This window comes from Amblyraja radiata, chromosome 12, assembly GCF_010909765.2.
Source record: "Amblyraja radiata isolate CabotCenter1 chromosome 12, sAmbRad1.1.pri, whole genome shotgun sequence".
Lineage (NCBI taxonomy): Eukaryota > Metazoa > Chordata > Chondrichthyes > Rajiformes > Rajidae > Amblyraja > Amblyraja radiata.
In genome coordinates, this window is record NC_045967.1 from 37,237,438 (window position 1) to 37,252,393 (window position 14,956).

At 43.2% G+C, this 14,956-nt stretch overlaps 1 protein-coding gene across 1 annotated transcript in view; it reads right to left on the reverse strand.

Annotated features, from left to right (window-relative positions):
* srpx2 (sushi repeat containing protein X-linked 2) overlaps positions 1 to 10,223 on the reverse strand; it is a 60,863-nt gene extending 50,640 nt beyond the window's left edge. The window contains exons 1-2 of the mRNA XM_033030536.1: positions 10,089 to 10,223; positions 9,697 to 9,838 (exon numbers count right to left, since the gene is read on the reverse strand). Of these exons, the coding sequence (XP_032886427.1) occupies positions 9,697 to 9,766 (70 nt within the window). The 5' untranslated portion in view covers positions 9,767 to 9,838; positions 10,089 to 10,223. The remainder of the gene's footprint in view (positions 1 to 9,696; positions 9,839 to 10,088) is intronic.
* Between the last annotated feature and the right edge of the window lie 4,733 nt (positions 10,224 to 14,956).

Genomic DNA, 14,956 nt, shown 5'->3' on the forward strand with positions numbered 1-14,956 from the left:
CACACCTTACGCCATGCCCTCAGGTTTTGGGCTCCTTATCCTGGGGAAAAGATTGTGACTATTTACCTAATCTGTGCCCCTCATGATTTTATAAAACTCATAACCTCTTAAACTTCTCCACCGGGTGGCCAGCATCTCGTGTGTTTTTTCTACTTTTTTGTTATTTTTAGTGTGTCTAAATGTATGTTTTAATGTTTCTTGGTATGCCTGATGTGGGGGGTGAATAGGGGGAAACCGGTTCCAGTCACTTACCTCGACGGAGATTTTTCCGTGTCGCGTCTTCGCCCTCCTTGCGGCCTAACGACTGGATTGGTGCGGCTTCTCCAGAGAGGAGACTGATCCAGGGCTTCAAGCAGCAGGCGCGGTACGGATTTACCATCGCGGAGCAGGCGATGGCATTCTTTGCCGAGGATCGCCAGTGTTGGAGCTCCGACCGCGGGTGCCTGTTGACTTTAACATCATGGAGCAGCGGTCTGTGGATCTTCTAGCCGCGGGGCCTGTGAACTTTATCATCGTGAAGCCACATTCTCCGGTAAGAAGCGGCGGAACTTCGCCGCGGAATGTGTTCCGATCCGTCCCGACGTCAGAGTTTCGATCATCCCGATGAAAGGGCATGAACATTTGTAGCGGCAATTGCGAGGGTTCAAGCCCCGACCATGGGTGAACAAAGGAGGAAGATGACTGAACTTTATTGCCTTCCATCACCGTGAAGGATGCTGATTCCACTGTGGTGGATGTTTATGTAAATTCTATTGTGTATTGTGTTCTTTTTACTTGTATGGCTGTATGCTTAACTCAGATATCACTGTATCTTCATTGGTTATTGTGACAATAAATGTGAGCTTGAACTAGAACTTTTTTTTACAAGAGGTGCAGGAGTAGGCCATTCGGCCCTTCAAGTCATTCAATGTGATCATAGCTGATCATCCACAATCAGTAACCCGTTCCTGCCTTCTCCCCATATCCACTGACTCTGCTATCTTCAAGAGCCCTATCTAGCTCTCTCTTGAAAGTATCCAGAGAACTGGCCTCCACCACCCTCTGAGGCAGAAAATTCCACAGACTCACAACTCTCTGTGTGAAAACGTGTTTCCTCATCTCCTTCTAAATGGCTTACCCCTTATTCTTAAATGGTGGCCCCTGGTTCTGGACTCCCCCAACATTAGTGGGAGAGTGTCCAAACCCTTAATAATCTTATATGTTTCAATAAGATCCCCTCCCATCCTTCTAAATTCCAGGGCATACAAGCCCAGCCGCTCCATTCTATCAGCATATGAGAGTCCCGCCATCCCGGGAATTAGCCTTGTGAACCTACGCTGCATTTCCTCAATAGCAAGAATGTCCTTCCTCAAATTTGGAGACCAAAACTGCACACAATACTCCAGGTATGGTCTAACTAGGACCCTGTACAACTGCAGAAGGTCCTCTTTGCTCCTATACTCAACTCCTCTTGTTATGAAGGCCAACATGTCATTCTCTTCCTTCACTGCCTGATGTACCAGCATGCTTACTTTCATTGACTGATGAACAACGACCCCCAGATCCTGTTGTACTTCCCCTTTTCCCAACTTGACACCATTTAGATAATAATCTTCCTTCCTGTTTATGCTACCAAAGTGGATAACCTCACATTTATCCACATTAATCCGCATCTGCCATGCATCTGCCCATTCACCCAACCTGTCCAAGTCACCCTGCATTCTCAAAGCATCCTCCTCAAAGTTCACACTGCCACCCAGCTTTGTGTCATCTGCAAATTTGCTAATGTTACTTGTAATCCCTTCATATAAATCATTAATATATATTGTAAATAGCTGCGGTCCCAGCACCGAGCCTTGCGGTACCACACTAGTCACTGCCTGCCATTCTGAAATGGACCCGTTAATCCCTACTCTTTGTATCCTGTCTGCCAACCAATTTTCTATCCATGTCAGTACTCTACCCACAATACCATGTGCCCTTTTTTGCCCACTAATCTCCTGTGTGGGACCTTATCAAATACTTTCTGAAAATCCAGGTACACTACATCCACTGGCTCTCCCGTGTCCATTTTCCTGGTTACATCCTCAAAAAATTCCAGAAGATTAGTCAAGCATGATTTCCCCTTCGTAAATCCATGCTGACTCGGACCGATCCTGTTACTGTGATCCAAATGTGCCACTATTTCATCTTTTATTATTGACTCCAGCATCTTCCCCACCACTGATGTCAGGCTTACTGGTCTATAATTCCGTTTTCTCTCTCCCGCCTTTCTTAAAAAATGGGATAACATTAGCTACCCTCCAATCCACAGGAACTGATCCTGAATCTATAGAACATTGGAAAATGATCACCAATGCATCCACAATTTCTAGGGCCACTTCCTTAAGTACCCTGGGACGCAGACCATCAGGCCCTGGGGATTTATTAGTCTTCAGTCCCATCAGTTTACCCAACATCATTTCCTGCCTAATGTGGATTTCCTTCAGTTCCTCCGTCACCCCAGATCCTCTGGCTAGTACATCAGGAAGATTGTTTGTGTCCTCCTTAGTGAAAACAGATCCAAAGTACCTGTTCAACTCATCTGCCATTTCCTTGTTCCTTAAAGCCCATCTAGCCTCTCCTAACAACTGACAGCCTCCAATTTAGGTAACATCTTTGTAAATCCTCTTTGCACCCTTTCCAGTTTAATGACAGTCTTCCTTTTCCAGGGTAGCAGAAATATATTTATGACGGAGAGCGAGGAAGGAGGGTTTCTTTAAACTGCGTCTATCTGCATTTTAATGCAAGGGGCCTGACGGGTAAGGCAGAGGAGCTTAGGGCATGGATAGGTACGAGCGACTGGAATGTTGTAGCCATGACTGAAACCTGGTTAAGGGAGGGGCAGGACTGGCGGCTCAATGTTCCGGGGTACAGGAGCTTCAGGAGAGACAGGGGTGTGGGAAAAAGAGGAGAGGGGGTTGCATTGCTGGTTAAGGAGGGGTTTGCATTGAAACGGGGTTTGCAGTCTCTCCCTGCGGGGGAATGCGACTTTTTTGTCGTATTCCCCTTCTCTGTCTCCGTCTGCGCTGAGGCCTAATGGAGCTGATGACCTCGAGGCTCTGGAGGTAGAGCCCGTCAGGACTTGCCCTGAGCTCGCTCCCGTGAGGGTGGTCCGGCTCAGGGCTGGAACAGTGCTCCCGTGAGAGGCTGTGGCGCTATCGTGAGGGCGGCCAGCCCAAGGGTGGAACGAGGCTCCCGTCGGAGCGGCAGAGCTCGGGGAGGTGCGGCGCTCGCAGCCCGAGGGAGGTTCGGCGCCCATGTCGGGGCGGCCCGGCCCGAGGGAGAAGCGACGCCCAAGTCGGGGCGGCCCGGCCGGAGGGAGAAGCGACGCCCAAGTCGGGGCAGCCCGGCCAGAGGGAGAAGCGACGCCCAAGTCGGGGCAGCCCGGCCCGGGGAAGAAGCGACGCCCATGTCGGGGCGGCCAGGCCCGGGGGAGGTTCGGCGCCCATGTCGGGGCGGCCCAGCCCGAGGCTGAAGACGGCACGGTACTCACGTGAGGGTGGCTGGGACGGTGTTCTGGCGGTGGTGGCCTGAGTCCGGGGTTCGGCCGCGGGCCAGCGGCTGCGTCTGCAGGACTGGTGGGCGGCAGCTTCGACCACCCCGGGCCGCGGTGTTTGAGCCGCGGGACTGATTTATAACATCGCCCGGGGGGTATCGCCTCAGCGCAGAGGGAGAAGAGGAGGGAAGAGACTGCAGACCTAAGACTTTTGCCTCCATCACAGTGAGAAGATGCTGGGTGGACTCACTGTGGTGGATGTTAATATGTGTTTATTGTTGTTTTTATCATATTATATGTATGACTGCTGCAATTTTGTTCAGACTTCGGTCTGAATGACAATAAAGGCATATCTATATCTATCTATATCACGGCAGTGATCAGAGGTGACATTACGGACAGTTCACCTAGTGAGGCTATATCGGCGCAGCTGAGGAACAAGAAAGGGATTGTCACCTTGTTGGGGGTGTACTACAGATCCCCAAATAGTCAACGGGAATTAGAAGAACAAATGTGCCAGGAGATTGCAGGCAGCTGCAGGCCAAATAAGGTTGTTGTAGTAGGGGATTTTAACTTTCTTAATATAGACTGGGAAAATCATAGTGTGAAGGGTTTAAATGGGGTGCAATTCCTCAAAGGTGTTGGGGAGGCTGGGACTTTCCCATCATTTCAGAGACAGTTGGACAGGTACATGGATAGGACAGGTTTGGAGGGATATGGACCAAGCGCAGGCAAGTGGGACTAGTGTAGCTGGGACATTGTTGGCCGGTGTGAGCAAGGTTGGGCTGAGGGGCCTGTTTCCACACTGTATCACTCTATGACTCTGTGACTATGATCTTCACAGTAAGATCGTCAAGAGGGATTTCCGGACTAAGCTGGAGTCTTGAGGCATTGGCATAGATTACCCGCAGATTGTGGTATGGCCAGCACGCGATAAGGGGCTGTAGAGCAATGGTGGGTGGTATTGCTGACAATGATTGGACTCTCCCTGATGAACTTAGTGCATTCTACACCCACTTTGAACAGATGGTCAGTGGTGGAAGGCCACCCATCTAGCTCATCGTGGGTGTGCCTGTACCAACGGTTACTGAGGCAGACACAATGTGAACTTTCGTGAGAGAGAATCTGCGAAAAGCAACTGATCCGTATATGGTGCCCCTGGCCGCATCCTCAGGAACTGTGCAGATCAGCTGGCATATTTAACCTCTCACTACTTCACAGACATATTTAACCTCTCACTACTCCTGAGATCCCCACCTGCTTCAAAAAGACCACCACCACCACCGTGCCAAAGTAAGGTAAGGTAGCATGCCTCATTGACTACTGTCCAGTGGCTCCGACATTCACAATCATGAGGTGACTGGTGATGGTGCACATTAACTCCAGCCTTCCAGCCAGTCTTGATCCACTGCAGTTTGCTGACTGTTGTAACTGGTCCAAAACAGATGCCCTCAACCCTGGCCCTAAACTCATCTCTGGAACACCAAGACAACAAGGTCTCCTATGCTCCTATTTATCAACCCTACCTCAACACCATAATGTCATCTAAACACATCTCCAAACACCAAGACCCAGGTATCAACTCCCTCCCACTGTCACCGGATCCTCGACTTTGAGCCACAGACCTCAGTGAGGATGGGTGACGTGTCCTCCACAATAACACTCTACACTGGTGTCCCACAAGGATGCATTTTCAGTCTTCTACTACCTTTAAACTTAAGACTGTATGATCAAATTCAGCTCTAATTTTGTCTATTGCTGTGATGGGCCACATCTTGAACAATGACGGGAATACAGTAAGGAGACTGAGAACATAGTGACATGGTATCTGGACAATAATCTCTCCCTCAATGTCAGCAAGACGAAGGAGCTAGTTATTGACTTCAGGAAGTATGGTGAAGTATATGCCCCAATTAGTATCAGTGATGCAGATGTGGAAATAGTTGAAAAGCTTTAAGTTCTTTGGCATTAATATCACTAATGATCTGTCATCTACCAACCACAACAATGCAAAACCACTAAGGTACACCAATGCCGTTACTTTCTAGGGAGACTGCGGAAATTCTGCATGGGTACAGTGGCTTTTACAAACTTCTAGAGTTGCACCATTGGAAGCATATTGTTGGGTTGCATTGCAGCCTGGTTTGTGAATGGTTCTGCCCAAGATTATAAGAAATTGCAGAGAGTTGTAGATGTAGCCCAGTCCATCACACAAACCAGACTTAGCACCATTAACTCCAACTACACTTCACACTATATTGGAAAGGCAGCCAATGTAATCAAAGACTTGTCCTATCTCAGTTATTCCTTCTCCTTGCTTCCGAGTGGTAATAAGTACAAAAGCTTGAAAGCAAGCAACACCCTTCTGTTATTAGGCTTCTGAAAAGCCCTTTCACAAGCTAGGGTACTGTTTGATTACCCAATTGTGGACATTGAATTTTGTCTAAGGAACTGATGTGCTACAAAGCCAAGAACTATACTCTGCACTCTGTATCTTCCCTTTGCTACAGTATTTCTATTATACTTGAGTTTGAACAGATTGTATATGTGTATGGTATATCTGATCTGTCCAGATAATAATAATAATAATAATAATAATGGATGGGATTTATATAGGGCCTTTCTAATACTCAAGGCGCTTTACATCGCATTATTCATTCACTCCTCAGTCACATTCGGTGGTGGTAAGCTACTTCTGTAGCCACAGCTGCCCTGGGGCAGACTGACGGAAGCGTGGCTGCCAATCTGCGCCTACGGCACCTCCGACCACCACCAATCACTCACACACATTCACACACAGGCAAAGGTGGGTGAAGTGTCTTGCCCAAGGACACAACGACAGTATGCACTCCAAGCGGGATTCGAACCGGCTACCTTCCGGTTGCCAGCCGAACACTTAGCCCATTGTGCCATCTGTTGTCCCCGATAGCATGCAAAACAAAGCTTTTCACTATACCGCTGTACACACGACAATAATAAACCTACACCAGTACAGTATACAGTACCCCAAATGGGACCACACTTTTTGCACAGCTGCAATACGATATTCCAATTCCATTACTCCATACCCTGACCGATGATGGTTAATGTGCCAAATGCCTTCTTCGCAACCTTGTATACCTCTTCACCACTTTCAAGGAATTATGCACCTGCACCCTTCGATCTCTATATTACAACACCCCTGAGGACCCTACCCCTTCCTGCGTGGTTCGGCTTGCCAAAATGCACCACTCCCATTTTCCTGAATTCAATTTAATTTGGTATTCCTTGTCTCATTGGTCTAGTTAATCAAGATCCTTTTGTAACCTGGTAAATCAGTCAACCAGCAATGTAGATAAGGCTAGGTAAAGACACTAAGTGAATGCATAAGAACATGCTAGATAATTGAATATAATGTATACAAATGTGAGGTTTGGTAGAAAAAATAGAAAGGCAGAAGTTTTTTAATGGCAAGAGATTGATGTTTCGGGGATCTTGGGTGTTCTTGCACATGGCAATGGAGCTGAACAAGTATGCCACGGTTTTTACTTATCACAGAAAGAAATGCATGTGTTTCTAGCAAAACCATTTGAGTAAGCCCAAAGTGCTGGAGCAACTCAATGAGTCAGGCAGCATCTGTGGAGGGAAATGGACAGGCAACATTTCACTTCAGAACACTTCTCTAGACTGCAGAGGGGTTCTAACGCAAAACACTGTCTGTCCATTTCCCTCTACAGATATTATCTGACCCACTGAGTTCCTCCAATACTTTCTTGTTTGCTCAAGATTCCAGTAGCTGCAGTCTCCTATGTCTCAAACGCAATCGAGTGTTCCCAAAGCTGAAGACTTGCATGAACTAGGAGATCTACAATCTACTGAGGACCAGAAGTGTGGCGCTCAAATCAGGCAATCGAGAGCCATTCAAGATGTCCAGGTATGATCTCCAGCAGGATATGAATACAGAGGTACTGCCAGACTAAATTGGAGGCTCAGATGGACAATCAGCAACTGTGCATGCCATCACTTCCTACAGATGAAAACAAGTAGTGCAAGTGACAGCGACACATCATTCCCAGACAAGCTCAATGCTTTCTATGCTCGCATTGAAAGGGTGTACCATGATGTATCTTCATGGGCCTCAAAGTTTGTAGACAACTCTGTGATCTCTCTCCAAGGTCAACATCAGAATATCCTTCATGAGCGTGAACCTTTGGAAAGATCTGGCCCTGACAGTATACCTGGCTGCCATCTCAAACCCCATAATTCACTGATTTCGTCCTTAAATCTTGAGTTGAATTGTCATTGTCTTTTTTTGAAAAAAAAGTTGTAGGTTAATTAATTGGTTTCTCTAAATTGCCCCTAATGAAATAACCTAGTGTGAATGGGTGACTGATGGACTCGCTGGACCCTAGGGGCCCTTTCTTTGTTGTATCTCTAAACTAAAGTAAACCCTTGTTAAAGACACCCTATACACATTGATTTACAATTCTTCCAAACTGTTATCTGTCAATCAATGGTGGCGCAGCGGTAGAGTTGCTGCCTTACAGCGAATGCAGCGCCAGAGACCCGGGTTCGATCCTGACTACGGGTGCTGTCTGTACGGAGTTTGTACGTTCTCCCCGTCATCTGTGTGAGTTTTCTCCAAGATCTTCGGTTTCCTCCCACACTCCAAAGACGTACAGGTTTGTAGGTTAATTGGCTTGGTAAATGTAAAAATTGTCCCTAGTGTGTGAAGGATAGTGCTAATGTGTGGGGATCGCTGGTCGGGGCGGACCCGGTGCACCGAACAGCCTGTTTCCGCTCTGAATCTCTAAACTAAACTAAACTAAAAACAGATAAATATTCTGAAATCAAATGCTGTTCATCTTTTAGACCAAAAACATATTTTTGTCTTTCATTTTCCTATATGGTGCAATCTCCTTTTTGGCAATTGGTGCCTTTTTTTTAAATTCATTAGTTCTTTCCAGTTTTATAACCTCAATAAATTTTAGCTGTGTTAAATCAAAAATATTTTACAGCTAACTTTTTAATTAATTACCCTGTGGCAACTGGAGATGAATGGAAAAGTATAAAATCATAAGGAACCATACAAGAAAGAAAAATACTGGCAATTCTATCAATCAAATTAAAATTTTATATATAATTATTCTAATAAGCACATGTTTTTATTTAGCAATAATTCCATATCATTCGTGTTAGTGTCAGTTGGGAGTGAGGAAAAGAGGGAAATAAAAGGAGTGAGTGAAAAAGAAAACTTCTCAAAGTACCAAGGCTATGATTTGTCAAAGAAATGTTCACACATCTGCAGTGGAATTCAACACTTCAATAAGATCCAAGTCTCATCAACATTTCACCCTATCTCCCCCATTCCAAGCAGGCTTGCTGTCCCAGACTCCACAAGGAAACCTCAGGCCTTTACTCAAGATCCCGTCCACACCAGCTAGAAGACCACTGGTACATTTTGCTCTTTCCTCATCAGACTTCTCTTGTAGTAAGCTGCATTCCTCAGATCCCAGCAAATGTGCAGGGTGTGCCTGATTTCCAACATAAATATACAAATAGCTAATTGTTGGAACAAAATGAGGCCCAGCATGTATCATTTGCTGGGGCTCTACCTCCAAATTTGCTGGGCCTCTGCGTTTACATCCACTGGGAGTTAAATTCAAGCCTTTTATCTCATTCCATGTCCCACGGAGAAGTCAGCTAATTGAAGGTGAAGGAAAATATTATTTCTACCATGAGGGCAATTCTAGGATAGGAATAAATTGTTAAAAAAAACACTTCCACAGTAAAGAGTACTCACAGATAAAATTATTTGCTTTATATTGAGTTTTATAAATGACCTGTAATATTATTCCTCAAGAAAGCAGTTTTATTTTTTTTCCTATAAACGTCTGCAAAATGTATTCTATGAGAATGCATGTTTAATTCCCACTCCGTAGTTAGTTAAGCTCAATAAGTGTGGAGTGTGATGGTGAGAAGTTGCGGTTGGATAGGGGAGAAATTGTTGTTGCTGCACCCAAATATTAGGACCCCAAAAATGGCTTATTATATGTGACATGATAGAACTATTGTCAACTCTGGAACTTCAGAGGAATCAGTGGATTCATCAAAAATGAAAGAAAATTAGACCTGTGGTGACAATAGTCTGATGTGCATTGTCTCAATGTAGGGTAAAATGGCAAAGTATATTTTCTTACCTTCATATCCAAATTTATATCCAGCAGCTGCTCTCACAGTTAGAGTGAACAAAAACAATAGCCTCCTCATGTCTAGCTGTGAAGCAAATGTGTCGCTTCAAATTTGTCTATAGCTTCTGGAAAAGCTGCTGGTGTTTTATATCTAGGAATGAGATCAAGAAAATAATTCAGCTGCGCCATATGATTCATATTACTTTGATCATAAATAATATGTAGAGCAGTCAAAAAGGATAATACACAAATTGTCAACAGAATTTTCTTTAAACTTTAGTCACCACGACTGAAATTATTCATAAGCTTAATTTTACACTGCAAATGAAAATATGTAAAACCTTAAAGAAGCTTCTCTTAACAGTTTTAGTTAATTCAAGGTCAGAAAAAGTATTAATTACCTTTAGCATATGTTTCCATGTTACCGTACCATAAAAATTCCAACTCTGAAGTTTATAGTATGTGGAAAAGCAAGGAAGCTTGCGAGAGGAACTTATGACATCATTCTGTTGCGCTCAGTAAATGACTTGTAGCAGCCCCTTAAAGCTACACTGTCCATTCACAAAAAAAAATGTCTGGCAGTAACTTACATTACACTGAAGAGTTCCTATACCAGTTTGCAAAATTAAAATTACATTGGATGTGAATCATATACTTCTCCCAAAATATTGCTCCATGAATTTAAATGAGAGCAGCTTTACTGAAAAAAAAATGCAAGGTCCGGTAAAGTTAAATAAAATGTTCAAAGTCTTCTGTCTTGAGGAAAATCTAAGTTAATTTACATGTTGTATACTTCACGTCAACTGATAGGATATATCTATTTAAAATTTGTATTTTTTTCTTGAACAGTAAAATTATGAGGTAGTTAATAAATGCAATAATCTCCACAATGATAATTAATTCTGAAAGCTTTTGTCTACTAGCTGTAATATGATTGTGCATTATGAAGTAGTTGGTATGGTTACAGACTGTCTGCCACCACAAAAACTGAACCTAAATAGGTTCATTGTTTGACACGGTGGCATGTATGTCCCAGAGTCAGGAAATCGTTGAGTCCAGACTATTTGTGAAGACATTAACACAATCTGTTGAGACCGTCCTTTGGAAAAAGACATTAAACCATTTTGATGGTTTGCATGGATTTTAGAGGGTTACTGATCTATTTGGAAAAGTTGGATATAATTCCCTGACAAAAATCTTCTTTGGCCAAAGCCACTAAAGAAAACATAGCCAAACACTTATTTGTACTAAGATATTAGTGAGATTATGCAAAATGGAGCAGAATTTGCTAACAACACATTTTGTTATATTTAGCACAATCTCACAAGTGTCTATGACAGAACTATGATTTTCTCATGAAATACAATGCAGTGCTTCATAATGGCAACCTTTTTCTTCCCTACTATGACATTGTAGAGAACAACTTTTAACATGTAATAGTTAAACATTATTTTTTTCACTAACAAGCTATGGGTTTGTGGAGATTTTCGAGTTACTTTTCTCCCTTTAACACTGCATTATCAACAATAAGTTACTGGTATTTTTTGCCACCGTGCTATTTAACCTCTTCTGAAAGCAATTTGCAAAACTTTTTCTCAGGCTGTTCAGTCTTCGTCTTCAGTTTGTTGCACTATTATCAGTTTTTTTTCATGGAGTACAACTGCTTTCAGTTCAGCTGCATAACTACAAGTAAACCATGGGCTTAATTTCATGACAAGTCTTGCTGTGATGTGCTTCCGTTTAACTTTGAGTATGCAGATAAGCAATACACCTGACCCACTTTAACATTTGGTTGCCAGAAATCATTTCATTGCATTTAATTGCTCACAAACGTTCAGTTCCACAACAGATCTCCTGTCGGGTATTGGACAAGAAACAAATATTTAAGTTTGACCTGAAGCTTTCTCCTACTGAAAGTAGTTAGTTCCTTCTTTCAAGTTGAAAATGCTTTTTGATTTTTGAGATCATTTATAATATTCCCCCAAATCCTAACTTTTGACTACTGAAATTATGCTTTACCTTTAATTTGTCATTTACATGGCAGAAGTAAATGGTTCCTTCAAATTTGCTTTTCTCATTGGCAGCACTCTGACAATTTTCACTCCTAAACTGAGTTAATTTCAGCAGTTGATGAAATATTTTGCCTCTAGGTAAGCTGCAATTCCCTGGATATTATAAAACAAGTCAGCAAAAACAGCAACATTTTTTAAAGAAAAAAATTGACACAGCTGGTCTCCGTCAAGATTAAAAACACATCAAGAATAGAAATATTTTTAAACATTTCAAAATTAATCCCATTAGACATTCCTCCCCATTCACTATTATCTATCCAACAGTAGTTGTTGGCTTCTGTTCACTAACAGTAGTCCGTTATGTCTGCCGGAGAAAAAGCGACAAAATAATACAACTAAAAATTAATTTTACAGCCCTAGCTTTTTCAGAAGTTGATTGACATATCATTGTACCATTCCACCTTAAATTAGTTTAAATATTTTCTTCCTGATCTTCTGCTTCATTTCTTTTTAAAATATTTGAGGTCCTTTGTTCCCACTCTTGATTATAGTGGGGGAGGATTAAACTCTCTTGCTGGATTTTCATGGAGCAATCCTGCACTTTCTCGTTCAATAAAGAATGTTTAAAAATATTACTTTTTTGGGCCTCCTGGCACTAGTCCACTCCGTTGAGAGTACTCCGTTGGCCTGGCAGGAAACTTAATGCTGCAGCTTCTTGAGTCTGCCTAATAAAAATTGTATTTCAATTCTCGTGACAATAAGCAGTTAGCTAATCTGCATTGATAGATGAATAGATGTTGGTGAAATTACAATACAAGTTCAACTTTTCTCCATATATTGCAAATGTTGGTCTTATAACTCCAGCTGATCATACAGGGCATCTGATCTACAAACACACCTCCTTTAATATTGAAGCTATTCCTCAAAACTAGGCTGAAGTGCATCAAAATAGACAATAGGTGCATGAGTAGGCCATTCAGCCCTTCGAGCCAGCACCGCCATTCAATGTGATCATCGTCAATCAGTACCCTGTTCCTGTCTTCTCCCCATATCCCCAGACTCTGCTATCTTTAAGAGCCCTATCTAGCTCTCTCTTGAAAGTATCCAGAGAACCGGCCTCCATCTGAGGCAGAGAATTCCACATTCACAACTCTCTGTGTGAAAAAATGTTTCCTCGTCACCGTTCTAAGTCTATAATCAATATAAGAAACAGCAGCCTCGAGAGGCCATTTGGACCTCGACTCCACCATCATTCATGAAGACTACAGTTATTCCATTACTTCAGTGCCACCCTCCTAGAATATCCTCATTTCCACAGATTCTCTTAACATCTGATAATATATCAATCTCTGTTTCGATGATGCTCAGTGACTGAATCTCCATAGCCCTGTTTGGTAATGAATTCCAAAGATGTGGCACCCACTGGATGAAAATAAATTCTCCTCATCGCCAACCTTGAGTTTGCTACCCCAACCATCCCACAGTTGCGACACAACAATGAAAGCAAATAGCAAATCCACATATATCCTGTCGAGCCATATTAGAATCTCATACATTTCAATGAGATAACTTCAGACATAGAACATAGAAAAGAACAGCACATGAACTGGCCCTACACCCCACCATGTCTGCACTGACTAAAATATCAATCTAAACTAAGCCCGTCTGCCTTCACATAGTCTGTATCCTGAAGCTCTTGAACCTGTTCAAATGCATCTTAAATGGTGTTTTATATCAGCTTCTATTACCTATTTTGGCAGCACTCTCTAGGTAAAAAAAAAAGCCTCGCAAATTTAAACTTTCACTTCTTACCTAAGACCAATATTTGACATTTCCACCCTTGGAAAATGACTCTGACTACCCTGTTGAAGGTAGACAAAGATGCTGGAGAAACTCAGCGGGTGAGGCAGCATCTATGGAGTGTAGGACCCTTCTTCAGACTGATATGGGGATGGGGGGGAGAAGAAAGGAGGAGGCGGAGATAGTGGGCTGTGGGAGAGCTGGGAAGGGGAGAGGAAAGAGGGAGAAAGCAAGGACTACCTGAAATTGGAGAAGTCAATGTTCATACCACTGGGGTGTAAACTGCCCAATCGAAATATGAGGTGCTGCTCCTCCAATTTACAGTGGGACAAGTGTAGCATTTCCTGCGGTTGCAAGGGAAAGTACCAGGGGAGGGGGTGGTTTGGGTGGGAACGGAAGAATTGACCAGAGAGTTACGGAGGGAGCGGTCTCTGTGGAAAGCCGACAGGGGAGGAGATGGGAAGATGTCGGAGGATTATCTTTGTATGTGATGGCTGCTAGGGTGGAAGGTAGCAGAGACTCTACCCTTGTTACGAGTGGGGGGATGGGGAGTGCGAGCAGAGTTACGGGGTATGGAAGAGACCCTGGTGAGAGCCTCATCTATAGAAGAGACCCTGGACTACCCTGTTTAGGCCTCTCATAATTTTATATACTTCTCTCACGTCACCTCAGCCTCCAATGCTCCAGACAAATGATTCAAATTTGCCCAATATCTTCTTATAGTTAACACATTCCAACCTTGGCAACAAACTGGTGAATCTCATCTGCACTCTCATCAAAACCTCCATAACTTTCTTATGTTGTGGTGACCAGAATGCACACAATACTCCCAATGTGGCAATACTCCAACTAAAGTTTTAACCCGGTGTAACATGACTTCCCAACATTTACATTCAGTAGAAAGACACAAAATGTTGGAGTAACTCAGCACGTCAGGCAGCATCTCTGGAGAAAAGGAAAAGGTGACGTTTCGGGTCGAGACCCTCCTTCAGATTGAGCACAGAGGGGGAGCAGCGAGAGAGGGTGTACTCAGTACTCTGACTAAATGGGATTTGAAAATTGATAGCAGATGTTTGTCTCTTTGGTGAAGACTGTAATATGGATTTTTTCATGACCTGGTTATTTAATCCTGGCCTGTAGTCCTCCACGATTTCCAGGAGGTATTTTCAAAGAAAGCTACTGTAGTGACAGTCTTTACGACATCGCAAGGCTTTAGTCCTCGATAGTCACTAATAAACCGACTATGGTTCAGAAGGTAATCTTACGCATTCCACGAGCTCTCCACGAGACATTCAAAGCCGTTGAAAGATGAGTATTCCAGAAACAGTCACTTGATTAATAGTTTCTTTAATGTAGTAGTATAAAACAGTAAAACCACTCTGAAAACTTCTTCTTGTATAAGTACATCGTCTTCCAGCATATATACGTTTCAATCATACTCCTGATCATGTCCTGTT